This window comes from Culex quinquefasciatus, chromosome 1 (genome assembly GCF_015732765.1).
Source record: "Culex quinquefasciatus strain JHB chromosome 1, VPISU_Cqui_1.0_pri_paternal, whole genome shotgun sequence".
Classification (NCBI taxonomy): domain Eukaryota; kingdom Metazoa; phylum Arthropoda; class Insecta; order Diptera; family Culicidae; genus Culex; species Culex quinquefasciatus.
In genome coordinates, this window is record NC_051861.1 from 1,727,901 (window position 1) to 1,755,182 (window position 27,282).

Genomic DNA, 27,282 nt, shown 5'->3' on the forward strand with positions numbered 1-27,282 from the left:
TATTGTCTCATCTTCTCAACCTGCTCACGTTCTAAGCTCGGTAGGTCAGTACGATTAGTGTGCCGCTTCATAACTTAGTATCCACTGGCGCATCACTTGATCTAGTCGCGCGCGCGCGCTCAAGTCTCGTTCAACCGTAATTCTTATCTCTATTACACGCTAGCAGTTATGCTAATTCGCGTAGCTCTGCCGCTGCTCTTTGCCATTTACTTTCACTCAGGTAAGTCGCTAGTACTACCAGCATGCCAGCAAGGCTACGCCCATGAAGCGCTTACATTGTGGCCCCCCTCTCCCATCCTCAGCGACATCCGGCGCGTCGCCGAAATGCGCCCACAGCATCGTGTTCAACAAGCTGCTCGGCATGCGGCCTCCGTCAACCAACTCGACGGTGATCCCGCTGTACGCCGCCGCCAGCAAGTCTCGCGAGGAGTCGGCGGTAAACGTGCGTTGCGCCCGAATCTGTCGTGAAGACCTGCTCTGCCACGGGTACCTGCTCGTGTTCAGCCAAAACACTTGCTACGGGTACTCCACGGCGGCGGCGATGAACCCCGAGGGCATGACGGCAGTAGCAGCGTCGCGCTACGAGCACATTGATGACGACGTCGACGCAAACTACCAATTAGTGGCCGATGCTAATGTTGCGTTTTTTGTCAAGACCTGTCTGGACGGTTAGTATTGCCAGCTTAGTAGCATCGTAATTAGCGGCGAGGGCGGCCACGACGGGGAGTTGTGCTGGTTTTGTTGACACAAGTGCCGGGTGGTGATATTGGCGGGAAAACGGAAGGTCTGAGATGATTTTATTAGAATTGTTGGTTAGAGCCCTTTTGCCACCCATGGCTTGTTTGTGAATCGTTCTAGCCTAGCAAGACGTTATTCGCGCGCGTTGTAAAACATGTTCGTTCATCTTCAAGGTCCATTTGGTTTAGGGGAGGAAAATTAGTTTTTCTGTTGAAATCTAAGGTTAGTTTGGATATTATTTACAGCTGAATTAAAAAAAAAATCTGAATGATTTTTTGGGCAGCCACAAAAACAAACAATTTATGTTTTGAGGAAATTTCATTATTTCAAACATAAAACGACAAAAAATCGCCAGCCTTTTCCTCCCCTAAATCGACAACGCTTGACTAATTTTCTCACGCGACAATGCCTGCGGTGCGCAAAAGATCCCCAACTTCCTTCCCACCTTCTTCATCCACGATCTGTAGACGATAAATCCCCACAAATCCAAACACAACAGAACTAAAAACGCTAATTAGAGAGCACAACACGGTACAACTCTCGCGTATAATGTCCAACCGAGCGACGATTAGCTAATCCATTATTCCATCCTATCTGATCTGACGCGATCTTCTCAACAGTGCCCGCCAAATGCTCCTCCAAGCTGTTCCCCCTTGTGACAATCCCCGGAGCGGGTTTAGTTGGTCAGAACGATCGCTTGCTGCCCAGGTTGGTCACGCGGGAGGAGTGCGCCAATGCTTGCTTCCACCTCAAGAAGAACTTCCGGTGTAGATCGGCGCGGTTTGTCCGATCTTTTCGGAACAACCGCCACCGGTTGAGGTTAAAGGTGGAGAGCGCCCCTTTGGGACAGTGTTATCTGAGTGGTGGGGATCGCTTCACGCATCCGGAATCGTTCCGGTACGGTGGCTGGGGTGACGATGAAGAGTACCTGGAGAACCAGTGTGAAGGATGGGTACGGGGGGCGGCGAGTTGTTCGTTCGAGCAGCAACGTGACTTGACTTTTGCGTACGCCGATGACTCGCTGATCGTGTCCGACGAGAGAGGCTGCAGCGAGCGCTGTTTGAACGAGGATCGATTCACCTGCGCGGGGTACAGCTACCACAACAGTTCGGGAAGGTCGACCTGTTCGCTGCATTCGGATGATCTGACCTCGCTGGGGCCGAAGGCGATCCGGGTGGATTTTGATTCCGTTTATGGACGGCGGGTGCGCTGCTTGGACGTGACCGCCCAGTGTTACGACGAGCGGATTGAGGTCGGGTTTGTGCCTCCGGAGGGATTCGCGGGGCGGATCTACCTTAATACGGTGCATGGGAACTGTAGCTACGACGAAACGATGGCTAATGGGACGAGGATGCTGACGATCATGACCGGAAATGAGGTTGTCGAATCGCGGTGTGGAATTCGACGCGCGTTCATCAAGGGCAATGTGAACAAGTATGGTTTTGAGGTATGACCCAAAATTAAGATAATAATTACGGTTCTTTTTTAGCTTCCTGGTATTCGGTTACGTCTACATCCAGCAACATCCAATGGTTCGAACGCAAGCAGATCGCCTGTTGAAAGCAGGTTGCATCCATCACTTGAACTCAACAAACATTACCAATCTTATGAGCAACCTTCCCATGAAGTCCACGGTAGATTTCATCCCACAAAGTCAATCGCTGAGCTTCGGCTCAACGGTCCTCCTAAACGGAACATCTAAGATCACCAAAAAAGTCACCGTCCATCTGTATGACGTAGAAACCCAGGCGGAACTCTTCGAAGCCGCCCTTGGCCAACTCGTCGAAATGCGAATCGTCTCCAAAGATCGCAACTTCGACCTCGCCCCTTACGACCTGATCGCGTACTCCGGCGAAGAATCCATCCCCCTGCTAGACTCGAAAGGATGCCCCCTGGATCGACGACTGTTCCCCGGCTTTCGGAAGCAAAAAACGACCCCCGGCCTCACCTTGCAGGCACGCTTCCACGCGTTCACCTTCCCGCGCTCAACCATGCTGAACTTCCGGCTGACGATCAAGTTCTGCTACGAGTCGTGCCCGAAAGTGGTGTGCTTTTATCAATAAACTTTATTTTAGATTCTGAAACTGACTTGACTGAGTTGCGTTGCGTGGGTATGACTAAAAACAAGCTGCTGTATTTGTAATCTCTTGTGGCGGGTGCGGTGAAGCTACGGTACGCTCTACTGCGGTATCCGGTCCCTCAGGTAAGCCATTATGGACTCGGTGCCCTTTTCCAAGATTTGATGGCGTGGTTGGCGGAAAGCATTTCCGATGATTTCCAACGTGCTGAAAGAAAGAAGTCGCTTACCAATTTGTCTCCAAAACGGTTAAATCATGACTCACGTGATGTTCTTCAGCATTCCGAGGATCGGCGGAACCTGCTTGATGTTGTTGTTGGCCACATCCAGCGTGGCCAGGCGGGGCAGTGCGCCCAACCCATGCTCGGAAGCGTCGAGCTCCTCGATCTTGTTACCCCGGGCCAGCAAAATCTCCAGCCCTTTTAGCTCGTAGACGCACGGAGGAATCTGCTTCAGCTGGTTGTTTGCGACGTTGAGTTCGCGCAGCGTGACTAGCAAGCCAACAACTTCCGGTAGATCGGTCAGCTGGTTATTGGATACGTTCAGATAGCTGATCCGCTCAAATTGGGAAAAGAACATCGGGATGGTTTTCAGCGCGTTGAAGCTGACGTTCAACTCCGTCATTATGCTGGCCAGATGAGTCAGCCCCGCGGGAATTTCCATCAGCTTGTTCTTGCTGATATCAATGTTGTACACCGAAGCTTCCATCGCATCCAAAAACACCTGCTCGGGGATGTCGATCAGATTCTTGTTGCTCACGATCATCGATCGACCCTTCTTCATCTGGTACACATCCGGGAAGGTACTCTCCTCGAACGGCACTCGAACCTTCTCCGAACTCTTCCCCGGACCATCGCGATCCTTCAACGTCTTCAAGATTCGCTGCGTACCACACTGAATGATATCTCGCCGGATCGATCGTATCGGATTGCCGTCGACCTGCAGACTCACCAGGTGAGCCAGCGTTGACAAGCAAGACGGCAAGCTGCTGATCGAGTTGTTCGACAGATCCAGCCGCGTCAAACTGGCAAGCATCGAAATCTCGTCCGGCAGCTTCTCGATCTTGTTGTCGCGCAGATCGAGTATCTTCAGCTGGGGCAAGTTTTCGCAGAAATCAGCCGGGATCGACTTGATAAAATTGTTCGAAATGTGCAACTCCTTCAGCGCGTCACATCCGGTAAAATCGGGCAACTCGCCAACGTCGTTGTGCTGCACGTACAGACATTCCAGCTTCCGCAGCTCCCCCATCACTGGTGGTAGCAGCTTTAAATCGTTCTTGGCCAGATCCAACTTATGAAGGTCTGTTTTGGAAGAAAAATGTTAGCTTTAAATAAGATCCAAATTCAAAAGGAAATCATACTTCTCAAATTGACAATGTCGTTGGGTAGTTCGGTAAGCCGGTTATTGTTAAGGGTTAGCTGCTGAAGCCGCACCAGAAAGCCGATCCCACCGGGCAGCGAGTTAAGACTGTTAAAGGAAATGTCCAGCACTTCCAGCATGATGAGGTCGCTCACGTTCGCGTGGATCTCGGCAAAGTCGTTGTGCGACAGGTTTAGGCTCTTCAGCTCGCGCAGGTTGAAGAAGCTCTCCGGCAGCTCCGACAGCTTGTTGCGGCCCAGGCTCAGCTTGGTTAGTTTGGTGAGGCAGCCGATCCCCTCGGGGAGGGCGGTTAGTGCGTTATCTTGGAGCTGCGGGAAAATGCCCGGATGGAAATGTTTGGTAAGTTTCGGTTACAGAATTATGTTTGCCTTGTAAGTTCAGAATAAGGTACTACCACTTTCTATCGGAATTTATTATTGCTTATGATATGTTGTTAGAATTGATTTAAAGTTATTTTAATAAAGCTAGTTTGTTTTCAAATACAGTCCGGATTCGATTATCCGTAGCATCGATTATCCGATTTTTGAATTTCCAAAGTTCGATTTTCCAAATTACATTTGTATGGGATAATCGAATCACAAAAAAAGGGTTTTTTTTTCAATTTTAACAGCAAATTCGATTTTTGCGACCCCATTTTAGTCAAATTTGAATCAACTACAGTCATCCCACATATTCGGAACACCCACAAATTCGGAACACTTTTATGATAATTTGTCAATAGCATGCCAAAAGTAGCTTTTCTGTCGACCTTACTTTTTTTAGAACCTTCATTTGGACATTATCTTGCTATTTCACTAGTAAAAGTAGTACTTTTTTAACAAAAAACTTCATTCCAAGACTATTTTGTCCACAGCAGCAAAACACTGCCTCCAAATGGCCTGTTTCATAATTGTGGGATGTTATTGTGCCTCCCACAATTGTGGAACACCTGAATTTAACAGATATTTTCACAAAAAAAAGTTATCAAACCATGTATAAAACATCGCTAAGCTTGAGTTTCATTGGTTTCAGTGAGTGAAATCATTATTTGTTAATAAATATGTACTCCTGGAGAGATCCAAAGTTTGTTTACATTCGTAAGAAAAAAGTGTTTCGAATTTGTGGATTTCAAGGGTCAAAGTAATTCTTAAAAAACTTCATATAAAGGTAAAAATTTGCAGATGTTCGATACAGCAATAGAAAGATCGCAAGAAAAGCTTTCAAACGAAGGTAAAAGCGAATCATTAAGTTCAATTATCGATTTGCTATGATTTTTTGAACATTGGCCGATCTGGAATCCGTTCCGAATATGTGGGATGGCTGTATTGCCTATTAAATTACAAAATGCACTTTTCAATATTTCATCACCACCATTTTGGCCGCCATCTTGGATTTGCAAATTCTAATCACTTTAGTGCATCTAGTAGCGCATTTTGTTCGTGTTTAAATTATCCAAAGTCTAATACAAACCTTCGGATAATCGAACTTTGGAAAATCGAAACTTCGGATAATCAAGGCTAAAGATTATCAAACTTTGGATAATCCAAACATCGGATAATGGAGGCTTCGGATAGCCGAGCCTGGACTGCACTCTGCTTATTTCAGAATCGAGTTTCCAATGTTCAATCAAAGTAGGCGTTTTTGGTTAACAAAAACAAAATTGATGATTTTTTTTAATTAAACCTGTCTCTTGATATAGACTTTCTTGAAAATTCAAGCAAAAACATGTCACTGGTGGCTAGTGTCACGATAAGAAATGTTATCAATATCAGACATTTCTCAACACTACATTTTGGAAGTCGTTTTTTCTGTTGATTTCTCATAACGTTCTGTAATTATAGGGCTCCCTGAACATGTTCCATTCGATAGAATTAAATTTAAGTTCATTTCCGGCCAGTTCTAAGAAACCATGCGCCTCCTTGGTTTCATTCTAAGAAAATAAGATTCAGTGGAGGCGCTTGGTTTCTTAGAATGTTTCCATTGCATTTTCACCGACTAGAATTGAACTAAAATGTGTTTCTGTCTGTTGGAGCGTGTTGTGTTCTTCAAAATGAGACGAAAATATATAAAATTGTGTTATTGATGATTTCAAAATGATTCTCTTCTAGTCAACACAAATTCACATGTACATTTCTGGAGTTTTTTTTTTGAAAAAAACCAATAAACATAATTTCCAGTTTTTGCTTTTTGGGTGTTTTTGAAACCGCCTTGATTCAAGGGTATTAAAAAACACCCAAAAAGCAAAAACTGGAAATTTGGTGTATTGATCCTTCTATAAAACTCCAGATTTTTTAAAATAATTGCTCATGAAATTTAAGACCCATCTCAAGCTCTGATTGCACTAATTGAATTTACGACCCTCCCACCCCCAATCAGCTATATACTCACATTCAGCACCGTCAGATCGCCCAGATTCTTCACGTTCTCGCTGATGCTGGTGAGCGTGTTCGAGCTCAGGTCCAACGTGGTCAGCGACTTTTGGTTCCACCAGCTGTCTTCCTCGTTGGTCCGGTCCAGATCGTACCGCACCGCCGCCGCAGCAGCATCCTTATCACAGTCCTCCGAGTCGCTCAGATTCCACACCTTTTCCGGCACTGGAACGAAAAGTGGGGACGGGGTGGGTTGTTTTTTTGGGAAACGAGAAATAGAGACGGATTAGGCGCGTCGGAACTGGCACTGACCGCGGATTTTGCGATAGCGACGCCTCGGATACGGAATCCGGGTTGTTTGCGCTCTTCTTGTTGGCTGCTGATCCCCGACCGGACAAAACCACATCTTGAAAACGCACTCATTAACTGACAACGCGAGCCAATAAGAAGATCGACTAGGACCTGAAAGGATTCGAAGCTGGCGGAAACACTGACTTTTATGCACTGCAACTGTTCGGCGAGCTGGAACTTGACGGCGGTTGTTGATGGTCTACACCCGCGATCGGAACAATACCAAATGGAAGTACTGGTCGGAGAGGTAACATTCCGAAACGATCGCTGCTCGCGCGGGTCGGTCGATTTCCCAGAGTCAATAGAACGTGAAATTGGATTTTTGTCTCGTGGAAAATCGTCGCCACTTTTAGGGGCCGCCAAGATCTAACCAGAGCAAACTAGAGCAAGTCAACGCCGGTGGTTAGCCAACTGGAACCAATATCGACTTAAGTACGACGCTGAGTACCGCGAGCTGTTGTTGAGGTTTTGTTTACGACGCTCACGGTGCGACGTTATATCATCACTCCAAGCCAATCTATAGATTAATGTACAGCGCACATCGTACGATACGACACAAGCTAGCTTAGTCTATCTCATGAAACATGTACATATAAATGACAGCATCACCACGAATCGTGACGAAATTTCAAGGCCACTTACCCGTGGCCAAGCCCTGGCCGGCCAAGTTCAGCACTCCGGATTTGAGGGCCTGCTTGATGCGTGCCTTACTGAGCACTTTGTCGTCCTCTTCCTTGTTTTGCCAGTGAAACACCGGATTCAGCTCCTGCTGGCGGATTCGACTTCGCACGGCGCGAGGCTTCATCGTGGACTAATTGCAGACCCAAGCTAGTTCAGTTTAAGCTTGTGCAGAAATTCACACCGCTAATGGTGTTAACGATTTTTTTTTCTTTGCTGTTTTTCAATTTCACAACACCACTCATTCCGTGTTGTTCTTCTTTGTTTTAAGGCAAAACATTGAATCTCTTTAAATTTAATCAGTCAGTCTGGCTCTCTTTCTTTCACACCACACAAGCAGCAGCTGGGCTGAACTGAGCTGGAGATTGTGAGGCTACTGGATAAAAATAACAAAATTGAAGATAGTGAGAATTCCGAGGGAGGTCGATGCTGCTTGGGCGGTTTGCCTTTCCATGGGCTACTGCGAGTTTGGGGTGGACTTCAAGGCGTTCCCTTGAGCGTTGTCCGGCCAGCTGGGTGGTGATGAGAAAGAAGAGAGAAATGCTGCTAAGGTAGACTCAGCTATGTTGGTGCGGTGTGATGGTGTGCATGTGTGCTGGAAAACTTGAATGCAATGTTGAGGGGGGGAATTTGAACTGGATTGTGATTTTTTTTTTATTGACTAACGGACATTTTGTTTACATGTTCATGCTTTTCAAATAACAAATCCTAAAAGAAGTCAATTCAATTGGAACAATTCATATCATTTAAATTTTATGAACGCAATCTGAATTATTGTAAATTTTTTAGTCTAAATTTTAAATTTAAAAAATTAATAGAAATGCGATCAACAATTTTTTTTTATTTTATGCAGACAAAAGGATTTCATAAATAGAACATTTTTTAAAGCTGGTAAAGAAAACATTCTTTGATACAATCAGCAATCAATCAATTTGATTTTATAGTTTTTTCCCCGGATGTCTTTGCTTGTAGGTGGGACGATGAAGAATTGAATAGAAAGATCATGACTAATTATTCAATAATTTTAATCAGATTTTTTCACAAAATGGTCAACCTACGCAAGCACGAGCTGAAAGTATTCAAATTTAAACCCAACTGAATTTGACTAACAAAATACAATAAGCCTGGAAAATGATGATACAAAAACTGTTTCAAAAACTGATAAAAATATTTTTATTAAATTTTGATTTAAAATTGTTTGTTTTATAGCAACATTAATTAATTTTTAATGTTTCAGGCAAACCCTTCTCCTTTTAATTTCTTAAAAAGTTTTCCGATTACCTTTAATAATCAAGTTACTAATAATTTATATTTGCATTGATGAGAAAACGTTCATAATCAACTTTGATTCCCAAAAAATAATTCATTTATTTCGTCTATAAACTATTTGAGATCAAGGGAGTTGGAGAGTGGGAAAAATATGTAAAACTAACCTCAACTTTTTAACCAAATTTCCAAAATGTCTTTATGAAAAATATCACATAAGCCTAAAGGCATGAAATCGACAGAAACAGTTATACTTATGTCAATAAATTGTAACTGATGTTTTAAACTGAAATGTAATTTAAAGGAAGATCATCACGATATTGTGTAACAAAACATAAAAATATTCGTAGGGATCATTTCAACAAGTTTTTTGTCAAATCTGTCAGAATCTGCCGTCTCAGATTTCGTTATTCAAATTTCCAACCTAAACAATTATTGATGGCAATTTTGGACATTTACCAAAATTGCCATAAATTATTGTTTAGGCTGGAAATCATAACCCAAACCATATTATTTTTCAATAACATTGTCCTTTTTTAAGATTTTGAATTTATTATTATTTTGAATTTATTATGTTTTTTTGCAGTAAGAGTTGATTTTAATTTTTTTTATTTCACATCATTTGCGCGTTGGAGTACAAGATTTAGTAATATTTTCTATTATAACCAAAGGATTTCTGTAAAATGTTGATGACAATATCTGAAGGATTTTTTTTTAAATTCATGGCCAAATGCAAACACAAATATGGAATCGAAAAGGATCTTACAGACTTTTTGATAAAGTACTTCATTTTCAAAGTACAGGCACTTTAAGTTAGTTTTTTTGTTGCTTTTTAAACGAATGCTGTATTGGGAATTGTAAAAGACTGTAAAATTATTGGTCTATGTACTTGATTTAAATCAAGCAAAACATTACAAATAGGTAGATGTGGATATGTAAACAAACAGTACATCCTGCTCACTCCTAATCTAAACATGTATTAACGTCCATCTGCACGGAGAAAAGAGTTCCCAAAATCGTGAACACCCGTTCATGAAATTGGGAACCACGAACAAAGTGTTCATATGCCATGGTACGATTTTCAAAAACGTACCATGGAATTTGAACACTTTGTTCGTGGTTCCCAATTTCATGAACGGGTGTTCACGATTTTGGGAACTCTTTTTTCTTCGTGTGGCCCATGTCTTTTTTAATGCTTGAAATATGTTCATAACACTTTGCCCGAAAATTAAACATGTATTCCATCAAATTGGCTTGCTTTGAACAATTTGATGGAGACGCATGATTCAATGTTCAAGTAAAACAAAAGATCGTTGACTGTTGAATTCAACAAACCACGTGACTCCAACGCATGTATAACAATACTTTAGGTTTAAAAATTCAACGTTTATTGCCCCCACCAGATGAACTTGAAATCCAATAAAAAGAAACTCTGTCATGCTCAGTCAAATTTTGGTGCGGATGACCTTCTCCCCGTTACAACGATAACAACAAAATTTTCTCTGCCAAGGTCACGTACCATCCGCCGGCTGCCATGTTTGTGTTAACTAAATTACTGCCACCCCACGTTGCAGCCAGACCCAGCTTTTGGGACGTCCCGAAACTGCAAAGTCCATCCAAAAGGGGTAACAACCGCCGAAAAAAACAAGCAGCAACGTTCGCCAGTCAACAATAAATCGCCACGTCGGGCTGATTCATCTTCCCGGTAGTGGCCGGCCAGGTTGAAGCCGTAAAGTGCGGCAATTTGAGCGATTGAAAATTGCCACTAGAGGTCAATCAGGAGTAGCGCCGTCGCCAACGATGAGACAACGTGAATTGCCGGGCGAGCTGGACTAATCCGTCCGGCATTAGGCACGAGTTTTTGATTTAATTCACTTAGCAATCGGTTTCGCGTGATGACTCTAGAACCGGGGATGGGGACCGAGAGTTCCCTAGAGGAAGCCGCGGTCACTCTAGAACTTTATTCCAGCGAAGCAAGACGATAAAGTGATGTAACGTGCGCTCTCTATCTCGAAGTGGATCTAGTTTGGTGTTTGATTTCCTGAAACGCAACGCAAGGTCACCTACCCACACACGATGGACATCAGATCCTGGGTAAGGAAATGAGACACCGTCTCGTGGGAAAACCAGGGAGGGAAATTGATTGTGCAATGTTTTGCTAGTGTTACGCTATACGACGTAGTCGGAAAGCACGTGAGTAAACACTCCACCGTTGGAAACTCTCACTCTCTTTGGCGGGCTCGGGCCAGGCTTAATTCGTCCCTCGTGGCCAAAGAATCCTCACGAGTGCCCCACGCGACGGACACGGTAATCTTTTCGCGAAGAAGTTCGTCTTTTCCTAGGGCAACATTTTCGCAAGCGAATTTCCCTCGGTGCAGGTCACTTTTCCGCACGACGCGACAGGTGGAAATTTGATCGCCGGTATAAAAGCGTCCCGCAGGTGAATCTCCGGCCTAGTCGTTGTTAGTTTGCGGTTCAAACATGGATACGATCTCGGTGGAAGTCGAGGAGGAATTTTGCGAGGAGACCAACTTTGAGTCACCTTGTCCGAGCCCGCTGGAGGGGGACAAAGTGCTCAACATGGACTTCCTGACGGTCAACGGGCGCTTTACGCCCATGTCGGGCCAGGCCAGTGCGTGTTCGACGAGGAGTGTCAGCCTGGCCACGACGCCGATTCCGCCGGAAATGCTCGGCGAAGGCGAGCAGGAGGAACAGGGGGAAATAGTGATCAATGTGCAGCCGAAGCCGAGCAGGCATTTGTTTGAGAGTAGTGGGCGGACGACACCGGTTTTCACGTGGAATCCGTTGCCCACCGGGAACAGCATTGTGTACGCAAAGGGCAAGGATAATGAAGTGAAATTTAAGAAGGTGAATCTAGATAAAACATCTGTGTTGCAAAAGTACAAAAAACCAAGTTAGACTCCAATTCGTGAGATATTTGATGATAATGTGCACTGAATCATAATGACACAGCAATGAAAACATGGAACAAAATACTCAGTCTGGAACAGGATTAAAAAAAATCCAATTATAGTGTGGATAAGCTCCAATATCAGAAGAGAGGTTTAATTGCAAACAAATAGGGCAATTCAAATATGAGCTCTATGTGCTTCGATTTACTACAATATTTGCTTCTTTTAATTTCTATGTAGTCTTTATTTTTATTCCATAACTATCTATTTTTTAAAGATTCAGCACTAGCATGTTAAACAGAACTGACTCCAAAAAGTGGTTTTACTGGCTTTCGGGAAATTTTGAAAAAAAAAAAGATATACAGTCCAGACTTGATTTTCCAAAGGCCTCGGAAAACATTTACTTCTGATAATTATAACTTCGGAAATCTAATGCCGAAAAAAAATTGTCATTGTAATTTTTGCGTCCCCTAAACTTCATTAAAGTGAATTACAGTGGACTCTCTGGCTGTCGACCTTTTCGATATCAATATACTGCCCATGATCGCATAAATGTCCCATATGCATTTTCATCACTTTTGAGTTATTGGTGCAGTTTGGTTCAAAATCGTGTACTCTTTCAAAAGAGCCTATAACATCCAGTACTTTGTTCTAGAAATCAGGAGGAAATCCCGTTTTTTCGGGAAAACTTAACACGTAGCCTTATGTGTGGGACAAACTTCAAATGCGTTTTTCTCAGCTTGCTGTTTTTGCATATGGGACATTTATGCGAACATGGGCAGTATAGCTCCAGCTGTCAATATTTTTTCAGTCCCTTCAAATAGATTGCTTTGATTTTTCGTTCTATAATTTGATAATCTCCGCTCTCAACGGTCCCTTTAACATCGACAACGAGAGAGTTCACATGTTTTTAAATCCAAGATGGCGGCAAAAATGGCAGTTATGAAATTGAAAAAGTGCATTTTGTTATTAAATAGGCAATCAGCTATTCAAATTTGACTGAAACGGTTTTGCAGAACTCAAATTGGATATTAAAAACAGAAAATAAAAAAAAATCCAATGCCAATCGAAGCTTCGGATAATCGAGCCGGGACTGTAGTTAACAATGAGTAATCAAATCAAGAATTATTATAAATTTATGAATATTTTAGAAAATATTTTCATGAAAATGTAAATATTTTTTATAAATTTTAAGTAAAACTAAAAATTTAAGAAGGATCAAAACTCAAAAAAAACCATCGGTCATGAAATTTTTAAATGGAGATTTTCTCATTTTACTATCCCCCTGCAGTTTGAAGACGATTCCACGGACACGGAAAGCTCCGCGGTCAGCGACGCCGAGGGAGACGAAAGCGCCATAACAGCCGAAACCACCCACAAAAAGCACGATCCCTCGAACTGCTACCCAAACTGCGATGTGAACGTGTGGCTGCGATCGTGCGAGCAAGAAATCGTCGAACCCATCGCGGGCGAAGTTCGCGGCGTCGTGCCGGAGTGGCTCAACGGAAGTCTGCTACGGAATGGGCCCGGGAGTTTGAAGGTCGGCGACATGACGTTCAACCATCTGTTCGACAGCTCGGCACTTCTGCACAGGTTCAACATCGAGAACGGACACGTGACCTACCAGTGTCGGTTTTTGAAGAGCGATGCGTACAAGAAGAACAAGGCCGCCCAGCGGATCGTGGTGACGGAGTTTGGGACGAGTGCGGCGCCCGATCCGTGCCATACGATATTTCATAGGTGGGTTCCATGGTTTCGTCAGAAGGTTTCTAGTGCTGACTTTGTTTTTTTCTTCCAGAATCGCTGCAATCTTCGGCAAGCCCGGTGAGAACGTTTCGGATAATGCGATGATCTCGATCTATCCATTTGGAGATGAGTACTTCACGTTCACCGAGAGTCCGATCATTCACAGGATTGATCCGGAGACGTTGGAAACGGAGGCGAAGCTGAATCTGTCCGATTACGTGGGTATCGTGAATCACACGTCACACCCGCACGTAATGTCCGACGGGACGGTGTATAATTTGGGCATGTCGGTCACGAAGACCGGGCCAACGTACACGATCATCTGCTTCCCGAACGGCGAGCACATGTTTGAGAATGCTCGGATTGTGGCGTCCGTTCCGGCGAGGTGGAAGTTTCATCCCGGATATATGCACACTTTTGGGATTACGGAGAACTTTTTCGTGGTGGTTGAGCAGCCGTTGAGCGTATCCGTGCCGCACATGTTGGTTAGCCAGATCAAGAACGAACCCATGGTGTCCTCAATGAAGTGGTTTGAAAAGCAGCAAACTTACATCTACTTGCTGGATCGTGACACTGGAGAGTTGAAGCACACGTTTCACGCGGAACCGTTCTTCTATCTGCACATCATCAACCAGTACGAGAAGGAAGGTCACGTTGTGTTGGACATTTGCTGCTACAAGGATCCGGCGATGTTGAACTGCATGTACGTGGACACCATGAAGAACATGCAGCAGAATCCGGACTACGCGAGGTTGTTCCGGGGAAGACCACTGCGGTTTGTACTGCCTTTGAACTACGAAGAATCGTTGAAGCGATCGTCAAGTGTGTTTTCCGCTTCGAAATCGTGGACTGGGTTGATGAAGAGGTTGAGCGTTGGAGACGATCTCGATGCGGATGACAGCTTGACGTTGAAGAACTTGGTGACACTGGAAGGCATGAGTGCAACGGCTTACGTCATGCCGGATTCAACAATATTCTGCAAACCGGAGCTTCTCTGCAATTTGGGCTGCGAGACGCCGCGGATCTACTACGAGGAACATCTGGGTCGGGAGTACCGCTACTTTTACGCCATCAGTTCGGACGTGGACGCGAGCAATCCGGGCACGTTGATCAAGGTCGACGTGATCAACAAAACCAGGCTGACCTGGTGTGAGGAGAACTGCTACCCGAGTGAGCCGATCTTCGTTCCGGCACCGGATCCACAGTCCGAGGACGACGGCGTCGTACTGGCAGCCATGGTTTGGGGTCGCGACGAGGAGAACCGCGTCGGGCTGTTGGTCCTGGACGGGAAGACCTTCACCGAACTTGCGCGCAGTGAGTTCGAAACGCCCGGACCGGTTCCCAAGTGTCTGCACGGCTGGTTCCAGTCGTCGACGTCAAAGAAGAGTCAATAATTGGTGTGAACGGCACGTATCAGGAACGACGATAGGAATCAATCGATTTTCTCGCCGACCGCTTGTGTATTAATGTTTGCATAGACACGTTGTTTCATTATTCACGTGACGATGGAAAACACATTGTCACCATATGTGCGGTGGTGACCGGATTATTCACTCTTGATGATGAATGTTAGAGCTTAGTTAACACAATTAGATACACATTTTCCAGAGCCGCAACTGTGTTCTTATTTGTGCAAAGAAATGTCTTAATCTATTGGTTGTTTGGTCGAGACGGTGGATACAGCTTGTTGTTCTCGGTAGAAATAATAGATATCTTGTGCTGAACGTATTAATTTCACGGCAGATCAGCTCGGATTTGCGCGTAGGAGTTCGCTTTGGATAGTGTGGACTTGGTGTTGTTTTAAAAGGCTCAGATTGAATTAGTCATTTACCGGGTGAAGTGCGATTTAACAAGTTGAAATGTGGAAGAAAGTGGTTTTATTCTTGCTTATTTGGGATTCAGCGTACAGTGCTAAACTGAGTGAGTTTTTCGTAGAATAACCAATCAATTAGAGAGTCTCAAGCAATCGTTTCAGTTAGTCGCCTTGACCGAGAGTCAATTCTGGATGCCGAAAAGAAGCATCGAACTGGTGGTAACGCGTATCTCACCGAGAGGGAAGCCCAAGCAAATGATATCGTAACGAGACTTCGAAGTAAGATACTACTGGAAGGAATCGCCAACTCGACAGGATTTGCACCGGCGATGCACTTTTTCCAAGCAAAGCCACTTATTGAGAGTAGTCCGATCTTCCGTATGTTGAAAGCGATGCCGAAAGGGTCGGTTCTACATTTGCACAATACAGCAGCTGTTAGTTCCAAGTGGGTCATCAAAAATTTGACCTACCGTTCCGAGGCAAAACTCTGTGAGGTTAATGGAACAGTGTTCTTTACAGTTAGGTATGAATTCTTGTAGGTTCTTTAGCCACAGCCAAACAGACCAAAATCCCTGTCAAATTGAGCTATCGGTTATTCACCAAAGCAATTTAAAATTCACCACAGCTTATTTCTTCTCGGTTGGTTCAAGAATGTCATGCGGGTTGAAAGTAGTTGTCAAACGAGTGTAAAAGAGCTGTGGTGAATTGGATATTGCCGTGGTGAGTTTTTTGCCATTCAACTTGACCGTTAAATTGTTGATCAATGGATTTAACAACATCATCCCTCTGTTTTTCTGTGGATTTGCGCTAAAAACATGAACGACATTCTCCAGACAATCCAAGTTCTGTGACAGTGAACCTCAAAAAAGCATCACCAAACTTCGAGCGCAAAACGCTTCAGCAGAAGCGTTCGATCTCTGGCTGGAGTCCTTCATCAATCTTAAGCTTCGCGACCCGGAGCTGATGCACACCGACGTGAACACCGTTTGGAACGATTTCCAGCAGATGTTTGACGCCTCCAAGGATCTCCTGATGTACAAACCGTTCTTCGAAGACTATCACCGTCAGATGCTGCGAGAATTTTACGACGACAACGTTCAGTACATCGAGCTACGGGCGTCGCTTTCAAAGGTGTACGACGCGAATGGAAAAGATTACAACGAGTTTGAAATCGTGAAAATAATTTCGGATATTGTGGACTCTTTCAAAAAAGACCATCCGGACTTTTTTGGAGTTAAGATCATTTACGCCAAGCACCGTTCAATTGATAATGAAACTGTGGAATCGTTCCTGGAGAAGTTCATCACTCTCAAGTAAGTTCTAAGCTTTCTTAAAAGACTTGTTATTAATCTCAATTTATCTTGCAGTCAGGAATTCCCCGATCTCGTTGTTGGCTTCGACCTCGTCGGCCAGGAGGACATCAACAATCCGCTCATCCTATTCACAGATCAGTTGCGCAAATTTGAAAAGACAGCCCCTTACTTTTTCCACGCTGGAGAGACAAGTACCACACGTCTTACCCTTTCGAGAAAAAAAACTAACCCCACCTCAATTTCAGACGGTTACGGCAGCGAGGCCGACCTGAACCTAGTCGATGCCGTACTGCTCAACAGTCGTCGCATCGGCCACGGATACTCACTGTACAAGCACCCGGTCCTGTGGAAGATGGTCAAGCAGAAGGGTATCGCGCTGGAGATTTGTCCCCTGTCGAACCAGGTGCTGCGGCTCGTGACGGACTTGCGTAACCATCCGGCGGTTTTCTACGTGTCCGAGAGTGTCCCCATCGTGATCGCACCCGACGATCCCGGCTTTTGGGACAGTGCAGCGGTTGGCTTCGATTTTTACTATGCGTTGATGTCGCTGGCTCCGCACTCGGCTGGGATTGGATTTTTGAAGCAGATCGTTTGGGATTCGGTCAAGTGAGTTTGGTTTAAATTGGCAGTTATATTGCGTTATTTTATTTTTGATATTTTTAGGTACAGCACATTAACAGAACCAGAAAGAACACAATACGCTGAGTTGCTGCAGCCCAAGTGGGAAGCATTTTTGGACTTCATCATCGCCAATAAAGTGTTGAACTATTAATCACCTTCCTCGCTCAACTTTTGAACCTTTGGATCGATAAAGTTCTGGCAGCATATAGAGATCTGGTTGTAGCACCGTCTATAGGCTTCAATGCCTTGTTCCTAAAACAAAACAAAAAATCACTTTGATTGGATTTCAAATAAAACAAACACCTATTCCTCACGTAAGGATCCACCACGATCTTGTCCAGCTCGTCCATCCGATATTCCCCCAACAGCTCCACTTTCGCCCGACACCCTTCGGGCGCAATCCGCTTTAAATAACTCAGATTACTCTCGTCCATCGAGAGGATGTAGTCAAAGTTTGAAAAATCTTCCACGCGCACCTGCCGCGACACGTGACTCGAGCCGAGACCATGCTCTCGCAGCACTGCAAACGTGTTAGGATTTGGAGATCGTCCGGCGTTCATGTCCGAAGTTCCGGCACTGTCCACGGCCCAGTTCAGTTGCTTCTTTGATTGGAGATGATTTAGGACGGCCTCGGCCATCGGTGAGCGGCATGTGTTTGCTGTTGAAAATCGTAATTTTAAATTGTTGAATAAATTTAGGGAGAAATTTTTACTAAACTTACCGAAACACACGAACAGAACCAACATCTTGCGTGAGTTTGAACAAATTTGCCGATTGAATGTAGTGAAACAGAACTAGCCAAACGGTATTTATATGAGATTTGATAACAATCCATTGCATCGCATTCATCATCTCCGTTAGTTAGAAAAAAAAAAAACATTCAGGACGTTGATATTGTTTGGACTGCACTGATCTTACGTTGAATTAAACTTTTTCCACAAGACTTTCTCGGGAAGCAGAAACGCACGCAGATTATGAGCTTTGTTGAATATTTCTACAATTAACAGGAAGAATTGATTCAATATTGTTCTGTAGGACATTATGAGAAACGCTTTTTACAGTGGACTCTCCACGAGACGATATTTTACAGTGGACTCTCCACGAGACGATATTTTATGGACTTGTTACTTCATGAACTGGTGAAGTATTCCGTAGAATTTCACTTTTTTAACCCCTTCCCGCCAAGAGCAAAATCGAGATTTTTTACGGTTTTCACCATCAGGGACCATCCACAAACCACGTGGACACTTTTTCAAGAATCTCAAACCCCCCCCTCTCGTGGACAATTGTCCATACAAAAAAAAAATTTTTTATATGGAGCGTGGACAATCGCCATACTCCCTCCCCCCCCTAAAGTGTCCACGTGGTTTATGGATGGTCTCTAACTCGTGACTGGATCGACCAAATTTGATGAAATTTTAATAGTTATAAGCCAACAATCTATAAAAACAAACGCAAGTTGAATCAGGTTGAAAAAATGCATGGTTGCAGAGAAATTTAGTTTTGAAAACAAAAATTATTGGTGCTCTGGAGTAACCATGGGCGTTAGAGGGTTAAATGAAATATATTTAATTACATTTCTTCAACTTGTCTAGTGGTTTCACTTTTTTTACACAATAACGCAGGTAAAATTCAACCACAAATATTAGACAAATGTCAGATTGAAGGAAATTTGTTTAAAAATACGCCCTTAAAAATGAATCAATTTGGAAATCTGTGGTTAGATTTTTTATATAACGTATAACATTTTGAGAACTGAACTGTTTTTAAATGAATTTTTTGTAAGGATCCCAAGCATGTAATACAATACTTTGAGTATCATATTTTGGGAATTCTACTTTTTGTGATGAGACGTTAAATGTGATAGTCGTTTTTTCCCATGTCTTTTTTTACTAAATTGTCCAATTTTTGATCATACAACTTTGCCGAACGCACCAAATCAACCAAAAAATCCATTCTAATGAAACATATTTCTGTAAACATAAAACTTCGTTGAAAAAATAGTTTGAAAATTCATAAGACCAACTGTTCTGCTGTCTGTGCAATCATTGAAAAAAAAATATTTGAAGAAATTATTTATTTTTTGTGATAAAAGAAAACCTTTTGCGGCAACTCAAACTTATTTTTAGCTAACTGAAACATGTTAAAATAAATAAAATTGAGTTGAAATTTTGAAGTTTTTTGAAAAAATATTTCATCTGTCACCTGATTTTTCGAGCCGATTCAAATCCGGGAACCGTGGTGTAGGGGTAAGCGTGGTTGCCTCTCACCCAGTCAGCTTGGGTTCAATCCCAGACGGTCCCGGTGGCATTTTTCGAGAAGAGATTTGTCTGGCCACGCCTTACGTCGAACGGGGAAGAATCCCGGGGTGGATGGAAGCTTAGGTGTAAAAGAGGTTTGCAATTGCCTCAACAAAATCAAGCTTTCGGACCCCTAGTTTCGAGTAGGAATTTAATTTAATTAAATCGGCTCGAAAAATCAGGTAACAGATTTTTTTTTTCAAAAAACGTCAAAATTTTGGTTAAATTTTTCTTATTTGAACATGTTTAAGTAAGCCTAAAAATTGTTCGAGTTGCAGGTAATTTACGATGAACCGTGACAAGATCAAGTGAGATTCTTGAATTAGCAGAAGTAAAAATGTTGGATCAGAAGATTCAAGAGAAATGTTTGAAATTCAGGGAAAAATGTGCTATTTCTGAATACCCCTTGATTCAAGGATTGGTTTAGTCTATTGTAAGATTAAGTTAGTTTTAGGTTAGGATATGTTTTCTCAACTTTGTTTTCTTCATTGTACCTAGTGTTACAAAAATGACAAATCATTTACTTTTAAAGTTATAAAAATTAACAGTGTATAAATCACGAAAAGCAAACTTAAGCTGAAGAGCCACAGCTTACCACTTATTATGTAAACAAAATGTAATTATTATAAGAAAGATTCAATATAGTATATTTAATTAAAAAAAATACGCAAAAGGTTTTCTTTTTTCACAAAAAAAAATCTTTAAATCTTGCTTTTTATTTTTTACCAAATCTGAGGCAAATTTGAAAAAAAAACAACAAAATATATAAACATCATGCACTGAAGCGTATTATATTTTGGGATAATCTGTACTGTAATTGCAAAATCAGTGACGTTAAATTGTCTTTTTACGAGTTAAATTTGAAATTAAAAAAAAAATTCAAACTGCTTGCAACTGCCACAGTTTAGTTGAGTTTTTTTAACATTCATGCTTTCTGGGACAAGACTTAGAAAAATGTAGAATTTATGTTTTCACAGGTCTTGATTATTTATTAAGAAGATCATCAAAATGTTCAATTTGATTGTAAATATAAATTAAATACATTTGTAACATGATTAAATCTATTGTGATCACCAACAATAACTATATTTTGTAACTTTAAGATAACTAGAATTTAGATCTTCTAATCCGGACACAACACTCCAAAGTAGTTTGAATCATCCTGGCCAGAGCACGCTGTTCTGTTTTGCTCTATAAAATTTCGACAGCAAACTACAATCTGATTGTAGCATCGTTTGAAGCCACGAATTCCTTTTTCCTAAAATTTAAATCACAAGTTTGATTGAATAAATTCTTCAATTTGAATTCTGATTACTCACAAAGTACGGATCCACAATAATCCTGTCCGCCTCCTCCATCCGGTACTTCCCCAACAATTCAATCCTCGCCCTACAATCCTCCGGCGCCAGCTTCCGCAAATCGTACAGGTTGCTCTCGTCCATGCCCAGAATAAAGTCAAACTCGTAGAAATCTTCGCGCCGAATTTGCCGCGAAATGTGCCGCGACTTGAGTCCGTTTCCCCGGAGCACCTCGAGCGAGCGCGCGTTCGGCAACCCACCTACGTTCCAGTCGGCGATGGCCGCACTGTCCACGGTCCAGCCGAGGGCCGGCTCTTTGGCCAGCAGGTGCCGCATCACGGCTTCCGCCATCGGCGAGCGGCACGTGTTGGCTGGATGTTGGTCGAGTTGTTATTTTAGTTATTTTTGGGATGAATTTAGTAACACTTACCTAAACAGACGAAAAGAATCTTCATCTTTGGTGAGGAGCGACTAGACAGCTTGAAAATACTTTTAACACTGAGCAGTACTAGTGGCTTTTACCGTGACTCATATAACCAGTTTCATCATCGGAGCTAATCAGTTTCACGATCTCTGTGTAAATCAAAAGGTTTTAAAAACATTGCCATCTGGGACAGATGTGCTCGGTAGGTGATCCGATAGGAAGTGCATGTTTGGTGACGAAACACGTGTACAAATTCCTTGTTAATCTTTGAAACAATCTTTAACTGTAAACATAACTCGTCTTGTTTATTGCCTAATGTATCACATGAACGTAACTAGAATTTTGTATAAAATTTGGTGGGATCACCTAAAACCAGACCTGTCAGATTTTTAAGCACTCCGCTTTTGCTGAATAAAGTTACGACAGCATATTACAATCTGGTCATAACATCGTCTGAATCCGTGTATGCCGGTTTCCTGAAATTGTATGAATATTAGTTGCAAGTTGAAAACTAAATACAGTCAAACCTCTTTTTACGCGACCTCCTTTTGCGCGAAATTTTTTTTACGCGGTTTTTTTTACGCGAAGAATTCAAAATAACGCGAACTCAATTTACGCGAAAAATTCAAAATAACGCGGTCCGATTTTAAACTGTCGGAAGTCTTAACCATTATGGTCATATATTCCTGTTCAACGGTGACCACAATCAGGGTTTTTTACCATCAGTAGGTTCGGTATACTCTCTGCGATCTGTTAGAATGTACGAGGTCATCCAGGAACTCCCGGAAGTCATGGCCTGGATATCTACCTGATCAACGGGAGTCTATATGGCTATATTAACCATCGGTATAGCTTCAGGTAGCTTCAGCGGACCACGATGGACACTCTGCGGCATGTTGGATTGTTTTGGGTCATCCAGGAACTCCCGGAAGTCATGACCTGGATATCTAATTGATCAAAGGAGGTCTACATGGCTATATTATCCATCGGTATAGCTTCAGGTAGCTTCAGTGAGCCACGATGGACTCTCTGCGGCATGTTGGATTGTTTTGGGTCATCCAGGAACACCCGCAAGTCATGGCCAGGATATCTACCTGATCAACGGGGGTCTGTATGGTTATATCAACCATCGGTGTAGCTTCAGATAGCTTCAGTGGACCACGATGGACACTCTGCGGCATGTAGGATTGTTCTAGGTCATCCAGGAACTCTCGGAAGTCATGGCATGGATCTCTACCTGATCAACGGGGGTATGTATGGATATATTAACCAACGGTATAGCTTTAGGTAGCTTCAGTGGACCACGATGGACACTCTGCGGCATGTTGGATTGTTTTGGGTCATCCAGGAACTCCCGGAAGTCATGGCCTGGATATCTACCTGATCAACGGGGGTCTGTATGGTTATATCAACCATCGGTGTAGCTTCAGATAGCTTCAGTGGACCACGATGGACACTCTGCGACATGCTGGATTGTTTTAGATCATCCAGGAACTCCCGGTCATCCAGGAACTACCGGAAGTCATGGCCTGGATATCTGCCTGATCAACGGGGGTCTGTATGGATATATTGACCAACGGTATAGCTTTAGGTAGCTTCAGTGGACCACGATGGTCACTCTGCGGCATGTTGGATTGTTTTGGGTCATCCAGGAACTCCCGGAAGTCATGACCTGGATATCTAATTGATCAAAGGAGGTCTACATGGCTATATTATCCATCGGTATTCCTGCAGGTAGCTTCAGTGGCCCACGATGGACAATTTGTGACATGTTAGATTATGTTGAGACATCCAGGAACTCGTCCTAAAATGCGAATGCTAATTCTAATGGGACATTTATGCGTTGATCAGGAAAATATCCAGGCCAGGACTTCCGGGAGTTCCTGAATGGCCCAAAACAATCCAACATGCCACAGAATGCCCATCGTGGTCCACTGAAGCCATCTGAAGCTATACCGATGGTTAATTCACCCATATAGACCCCCGTTGATCCGGTAGATATCCTGGTCATGACTTCCGGGAGTTCCTGGATGACCCAAAACAATCCAACAAGCCACAGAATGTCCATCGTGGTCCACTGAAGCTACCTGAAGCTATACCGAAGGGTAATATAGTCATATAGACCCCCGTTGATCAGGCAGATATCCTGGCCATGACTTCCGGAAGTTCCTGGATGACCCAAAACAATCCAACATGCCACAGGATGTCCATCGTGGTCCACTGAATCTATCTGAAGCTATACCGATGGTTAATTCACCCATATAGACCCCCGTTGATCCGGTAGATATCCAGGCCATAACTTCCGGGAGTTCTTGGATGACCTAGTACATTCTAACAGATCACAAGGTAACCATCGTAGGTCACGGAAGCTACCTGCAATTATTACGATGGTGGATACACTGGTACAGACCTTTGTCGAACAGATAGATAATCAGTTCATTACTTCCGGAAGTTCTTGGATAACCCAGAACATCCCAACCTGCTGTAGAATATACAGCGCAGGTCACTGAAGCTATTTTGAATAACCTGGAATTACATTATTATTATTAAAAATATATAATACTTTATAAAACTAAAAAAATCTGAAAACTCTTTTTACGCGAGCAATTCAAAATAGCGCGAACTCTTTTTACGCGAAAAATTCAAAATAGCGCGAACTTTTTTTACGCGATTTTTTTTTACGCGAGAACCAAAATTCGCGTAAAAAGAGGTTTGACTGTAATACTCCACTCACAAAGTACGGATCAAAGATGATCTTGTCCAACTCCTTCATCCTGTAATCTCCAAGCAGTTCAATCCGCGCACTACAATCCTCCGGGGCCAACTCCCGCAAGTCCCTAATGTTCCCCTCGTCCATTCCGAAAATGTAGTCAAACTGCCGGAAATCCTCCTCTCGAATCTGCCGACCAACGTGGTCCGAATCGAGCCCATTTTCCCGCAACACTGCCAAACAGCGTGGCTCCGGCGACCGGCCCACGTTCCAAGTCGCGATGGCTGCACTGTCCACGGTCCAGTCCAGCTGTTCCCGGGCCAGGGCGTCCTTCAACACGGCTTCGGCCATCGGTGAGCGGCACGAGTTTCCTGGAATTTGAAGGATGCAATCAGCGGCAGATGGCTTACGGATTTGTAAGGATTTAGAGCTCCAATTACCGATGCAAACGAACAGGATCTTCATTTTCGGCCCGGAACAGCTGCTGGTGCTGATTGTGAAATTCAACAGCGTCGAAACTTGCAACAGAACGCTCTAAACTCAGCTGTTTATCTCATTTTTGCTCTTGAAATGTACACCAGACTCGTTTTGCAATCTGGGTAGAAGTGCCTTGCTGCGATAGAGTTGAATCCTTCTAATATGACGATGATATCATTTGAATGGAACCATGTTTAGTCAGCTCTATAGAGCTTTATGACGTTTCGCGTACGCACACTAGCGCACCATTTAATTTTGCTGGCCGGACAAAATTTAACCTCACTTTCTTCTCGTGTACGTACACGCAATACATGCGCACGTAGATATCTCTATACTCAATAGACAGATCTTCTCCAACATTTTTAACCACATGTTCTACCAACTCGCTCTCTTCCCTCCTCATACACTGACCCAGAATACAGCTGCAGTAGATCCGCCAAGTTCACCCAAACACTCTGAAATAACACAAGCACCCTAAACCTGAAAGAAACCCATTCATTCTTGCCACGAAGGAAAAAGAGAATCGAGAGAAACTCGCATGAACAACTGCTCGGAGATCAAAGCGCCCAACCGGCCGATCCGGCACACCGGACAGGTATAATCTGTGTGTGAGAGAAGCGTAGAATGTGGTGTGGGAATGTGAACCCGAAATCAACGACGACGACGACGACCGACGAAGGTGCGGCTCAAGAATGCAACCCCCCATAAAACTGTACAAACCCAATCATACCTGTATGGCAGAGGAAGGGAGAGTCAAGTAATGAACGAAAATTTACTGAATGGTGGATTGGACGGACGGACGGTGGTTCTTTCCCGTTTTCGATGTAAACATTCGTGGAAGGGACAATGTCGAGGTTGTGTTGTGATGAGCCGAGGATGAGAAAAAGTCGGAATGACTTTAGTAGAGTTGAGGCTTGGGACGATGACGACGACGACGAGATAACGATGTGTCTGGCGGTACCTGGGTGATCAGGAGGAACACTTGTTGGGTCGAGCAGATTGTACAATTTTTCTCGTTTTTCAGGTTTTTCAAGATTGTTTTTAATTCAGTAGATTTATCTCGAGTTTAGTTTAACTAAAAACATTAAACTGCATCAAACACTTATTTTTTATGCGGTTCTTTTTGAATATCTAAATCGAAAATTTCCACATAAAAAATTCTCTTGGATTTCAAATAGCGAAGAATATTTCTTTTTAACAAAATATTGCATTTCAAAACAATTTTATCAAATGCAGAAAAACAATGCCTTCAAATTGCCTGTACCATAATTGTGAGATTTTTTAATGTGTAGTTAAAGTTTAAAAAAACGTTTAAATTTTCAGTTGGTCCATATATCAACCAAAAGATCACTATAAAAGCTTGCAAACTTTAGTTTAAAACGTATCATTAGGAAGTCATTTTTATTTTATTAACTTTTATTAATTTGTTTATTATTTTTCATATTGATTTCTATCTTTGGCAAATTTGTAGGTACAGGGAAGAAGATTTTCGAAAAAATAGATGAACTCTATTTTTTTTTAGATTTCACTTTTTATCACACTTAAAAAGCGCAAACCCCGAACAGACGGCAATAACTAAATTCATGCCATTTCAATAACAAATATTGTTAAAATAACAAAAAGTGTTATGGAATATTCTTGTAAAATCCATTTTTGCATAAGGGTTTAATAACAGTTTATTTTATCATAACACAATTTGTTATTGGTCCGATATTGGGAATAACATTTTTTGTTATGGAAAAATAACTCCAACTGTTATTGGGATGATCGGATTAGTTGTTAAATTAACAGAAAAGAATAACAAAGATTTGTTCAAAGAATAACTCAAAATGTTATCAGTCTGTTATTGAGCAATTCCAGCTCAAATCGGGAATTTTTCTGGCACTTTTGTACCCGACCCTCTCCGATTTCAATGAAACTTTTTAGACATGTTATCCTAGGCTTATATAAGCCATTTTTGTGTATATGGAGCCAATTGTACTCAAAAATGACATTTGAGAAGGGCGTAAGTTATTTAAAAATCTCGAAGCCGTTGCATCGTATCAAAAAGTGGTCAAACACAAACTTCTAGGAAATTTGATGGGCTTTCTGAAAAAATACACTGAAAGAAAAATACACACCAAATTTATGAGAATTTTAAATTTTTAGGTTCAAAAATTTAATTTGAAGGTGATGTCACATTTTTTTTTCGTTCAAAATTATTGTGGAAATAGCCTAAATTGTGAAAAAAAGGCTCACGAAAAATGCTGGGTGGTATGTCTCTCCTTAAAAAAATACAAAAATCATTTGCTAAAACTGTTATTTTTAATTGGTCTAAACGTCAAAATTTTCAAAAACCGATAGTGGGAATCGATTCTCCAGACAATTTAACATAAACGTCTCTATATTGACCATTGTCCTATGTCCAATCCTTGTGAAAATACAGCGGGTTTTAATTTTTTTTTGAAAAAATAGTTTTTTGGTGGTTTTTGGCGATTTCTATATGATAGACTTAATTTTTCAGTCTCGTAAATATTTCCAATATTTCCAATCCAATATATCCAATTTCCCATAAGTTTGCTTTTGACAGCGTTTCAATTGGATGTATAGGCTTACAGATATAAGCTTTATTATATTGCTCATAACTGAAAAAAGAATATTTTTTTCAGTGTGGTAAAAACCTGGATTTTATATAAGATTATATAAAAACTAAAACGAGTCAAATTCAAAAGCTTTCGAATGCAAACTTATGAGAAATTTGACGAGCTTTCCGGCAAAAATATTTACGAGACTGAAAAATCAAGTCTGTCATATAGAAATCGCCAAAAAACACAAAAAAAAAATTTTTTTC

The 27,282-nt window shown here is 42.4% G+C and overlaps 6 protein-coding genes across 13 annotated transcripts; 3 read left to right on the forward strand and 3 right to left on the reverse strand.

Moving 5' to 3' along the window:
- The first annotated feature begins 49 nt into the window (after positions 1-49).
- Positions 50-2,826, forward strand: LOC6032082. The gene is made up of 4 exons (XM_038250058.1): positions 50-220; positions 303-668; positions 1,359-2,172; positions 2,228-2,826. Exons 1-4 carry the CDS (start codon positions 169-171, stop codon positions 2,799-2,801), a joined length of 1,806 nt encoding a protein of 601 aa, XP_038105986.1. The 5' UTR covers positions 50-168; the 3' UTR covers positions 2,802-2,826.
- LOC6032083 (leucine-rich repeat-containing protein 40) lies at positions 2,785-8,033 on the reverse strand. 3 transcript variants are annotated; one of them, XM_001842697.2, is made up of 5 exons: positions 7,537-8,033; positions 6,563-6,768; positions 4,176-4,503; positions 3,081-4,116; positions 2,785-3,023 (listed from the first exon to the last, which is right to left on the reverse strand). In XM_001842697.2, the coding sequence occupies exons 1-5, from the start codon at positions 7,697-7,699 to the stop codon at positions 2,918-2,920; spliced, it is 1,839 nt and encodes a 612-aa protein (XP_001842749.1). In that variant the 5' UTR covers positions 7,700-8,033; the 3' UTR covers positions 2,785-2,917. The 3 variants fall into 3 exon arrangements, with proteins under 3 accessions (XP_001842749.1, XP_038105985.1, XP_038105984.1); XM_038250057.1 differs by lacking the exon at positions 7,537-8,033 and adding an exon at positions 7,039-7,417; XM_038250056.1 differs by lacking the exon at positions 7,537-8,033 and adding an exon at positions 6,856-7,022.
- Positions 4,486-15,103, forward strand: LOC6032084 (carotenoid isomerooxygenase). Of its 3 annotated transcripts, none has more exons than XM_038250054.1 (3): positions 4,486-4,534; positions 13,042-13,490; positions 13,549-15,103. In XM_038250054.1, exons 1-3 carry the CDS (start codon positions 4,514-4,516, stop codon positions 14,888-14,890), a joined length of 1,812 nt encoding a protein of 603 aa, XP_038105982.1. In that variant the 5' UTR covers positions 4,486-4,513; the 3' UTR covers positions 14,891-15,103. The 3 variants fall into 3 exon arrangements, with proteins under 3 accessions (XP_038105982.1, XP_038105983.1, XP_001842750.2); XM_038250055.1 differs by lacking the exon at positions 4,486-4,534 and adding an exon at positions 10,324-10,932; XM_001842698.2 differs by lacking the exon at positions 4,486-4,534 and adding an exon at positions 10,967-11,706.
- Positions 15,104-15,186: 83 nt separating this feature from the next.
- Positions 15,187-17,574, forward strand: LOC6032085 (adenosine deaminase 2-A). Its single transcript, XM_001842699.2, has 6 exons — positions 15,187-15,416; positions 15,472-15,832; positions 16,143-16,622; positions 16,677-16,813; positions 16,868-17,228; positions 17,286-17,574. Exons 1-6 carry the CDS (start codon positions 15,356-15,358, stop codon positions 17,392-17,394), a joined length of 1,509 nt encoding a protein of 502 aa, XP_001842751.2. The 5' UTR covers positions 15,187-15,355; the 3' UTR covers positions 17,395-17,574.
- Positions 17,367-18,456, reverse strand: LOC6032086 (low molecular weight phosphotyrosine protein phosphatase). The gene is made up of 3 exons (XM_038250062.1): positions 17,965-18,456; positions 17,558-17,901; positions 17,367-17,495 (listed from the first exon to the last, which is right to left on the reverse strand). The coding sequence occupies exons 1-3, from the start codon at positions 17,987-17,989 to the stop codon at positions 17,391-17,393; spliced, it is 474 nt and encodes a 157-aa protein (XP_038105990.1). The 5' UTR covers positions 17,990-18,456; the 3' UTR covers positions 17,367-17,390.
- A 2,052-nt stretch (positions 18,457-20,508) lies between these two features.
- Positions 20,509-24,584, reverse strand: LOC6032087 (low molecular weight phosphotyrosine protein phosphatase 1). 4 transcript variants are annotated; one of them, XM_038249212.1, is made up of 5 exons: positions 21,793-23,197; positions 21,644-21,741; positions 21,272-21,414; positions 20,863-21,212; positions 20,509-20,801 (listed from the first exon to the last, which is right to left on the reverse strand). In XM_038249212.1, the coding sequence occupies exons 3-5, from the start codon at positions 21,294-21,296 to the stop codon at positions 20,667-20,669; spliced, it is 510 nt and encodes a 169-aa protein (XP_038105140.1). In that variant the 5' UTR covers positions 21,297-21,414; positions 21,644-21,741; positions 21,793-23,197; the 3' UTR covers positions 20,509-20,666. The 4 variants fall into 4 exon arrangements, with proteins under 4 accessions (XP_038105140.1, XP_038105142.1, XP_001842754.2 ...); XM_038249214.1 differs by lacking the exons at positions 20,509-20,801; positions 20,863-21,212; positions 21,793-23,197 and adding exons at positions 24,000-24,346; positions 24,416-24,583 and having other exon boundaries at positions 21,284-21,414; XM_001842702.2 differs by lacking the exons at positions 20,509-20,801; positions 20,863-21,212; positions 21,272-21,414; positions 21,793-23,197 and adding exons at positions 24,000-24,346; positions 24,416-24,582 and having other exon boundaries at positions 21,523-21,741.
- Positions 24,585-27,282: the final 2,698 nt, after the last annotated feature.

What these genes read in the sequence shown, in the direction of transcription:
- LOC6032082 (XM_038250058.1), top strand. Translation starts at nt 169, where the DNA reads ATGCTAATTCGCGTAGCTCTGCCGCTGCTCTTTGCCATTTACTTTCAC. An exon ending in TGTCAAGACCTGTCTGGACG is followed by an intron (nt 669 to 1,358) that starts GTTAGTATTGCC and finishes TCTTCTCAACAG; the next exon opens with TGCCCGCCAAATGCTCCTCC. An exon ending in ATCAAGGGCAATGTGAACAA is followed by an intron (nt 2,173 to 2,227) that starts GTATGGTTTTGA and finishes GTTCTTTTTTAG; the next exon opens with CTTCCTGGTATTCGGTTACG.
- LOC6032083 (XM_001842697.2), bottom strand. Translation starts at nt 7,699, where the DNA reads ATGAAGCCTCGCGCCGTGCGAAGTCGAATCCGCCAGCAGGAGCTGAAT. An exon ending in CGGCCAGGGCTTGGCCACGG is followed by an intron (nt 6,769 to 7,536) that starts GTAAGTGGCCTT and finishes TTTTCGTTCCAG; the next exon opens with TGCCGGAAAAGGTGTGGAAT. An exon ending in GGAATGCTGAAGAACATCAC is followed by an intron (nt 3,024 to 3,080) that starts GTGAGTCATGAT and finishes TCTTTCTTTCAG; the next exon opens with CACGTTGGAAATCATCGGAA.
- LOC6032084 (XM_001842698.2), top strand. Translation starts at nt 11,320, where the DNA reads ATGGATACGATCTCGGTGGAAGTCGAGGAGGAATTTTGCGAGGAGACC. An exon ending in ATGAAGTGAAATTTAAGAAG is followed by an intron (nt 11,707 to 13,041) that starts GTGAATCTAGAT and finishes ATCCCCCTGCAG; the next exon opens with TTTGAAGACGATTCCACGGA. An exon ending in TGCCATACGATATTTCATAG is followed by an intron (nt 13,491 to 13,548) that starts GTGGGTTCCATG and finishes TTTTTCTTCCAG; the next exon opens with AATCGCTGCAATCTTCGGCA.
- LOC6032085 (XM_001842699.2), top strand. Translation starts at nt 15,356, where the DNA reads ATGTGGAAGAAAGTGGTTTTATTCTTGCTTATTTGGGATTCAGCGTAC. An exon ending in AGCGTACAGTGCTAAACTGA is followed by an intron (nt 15,417 to 15,471) that starts GTGAGTTTTTCG and finishes CAATCGTTTCAG; the next exon opens with TTAGTCGCCTTGACCGAGAG. An exon ending in GAGAAGTTCATCACTCTCAA is followed by an intron (nt 16,623 to 16,676) that starts GTAAGTTCTAAG and finishes TTTATCTTGCAG; the next exon opens with TCAGGAATTCCCCGATCTCG.
- LOC6032086 (XM_038250062.1), bottom strand. Translation starts at nt 17,989, where the DNA reads ATGTTGGTTCTGTTCGTGTGTTTCG. An exon ending in GGTTCTGTTCGTGTGTTTCG is followed by an intron (nt 17,902 to 17,964) that starts GTAAGTTTAGTA and finishes GATTTTCAACAG; the next exon opens with CAAACACATGCCGCTCACCG. An exon ending in AGATCGTGGTGGATCCTTAC is followed by an intron (nt 17,496 to 17,557) that starts GTGAGGAATAGG and finishes GTTTTGTTTTAG; the next exon opens with GAACAAGGCATTGAAGCCTA.
- LOC6032087 (XM_038249212.1), bottom strand. Translation starts at nt 21,296, where the DNA reads ATGAAGATTCTTTTCGTCTGTTTAG. An exon ending in GATTCTTTTCGTCTGTTTAG is followed by an intron (nt 21,213 to 21,271) that starts GTAAGTGTTACT and finishes ACCAACATCCAG; the next exon opens with CCAACACGTGCCGCTCGCCG. An exon ending in TTATTGTGGATCCGTACTTT is followed by an intron (nt 20,802 to 20,862) that starts GTGAGTAATCAG and finishes TTTAAATTTTAG; the next exon opens with GAAAAAGGAATTCGTGGCTT.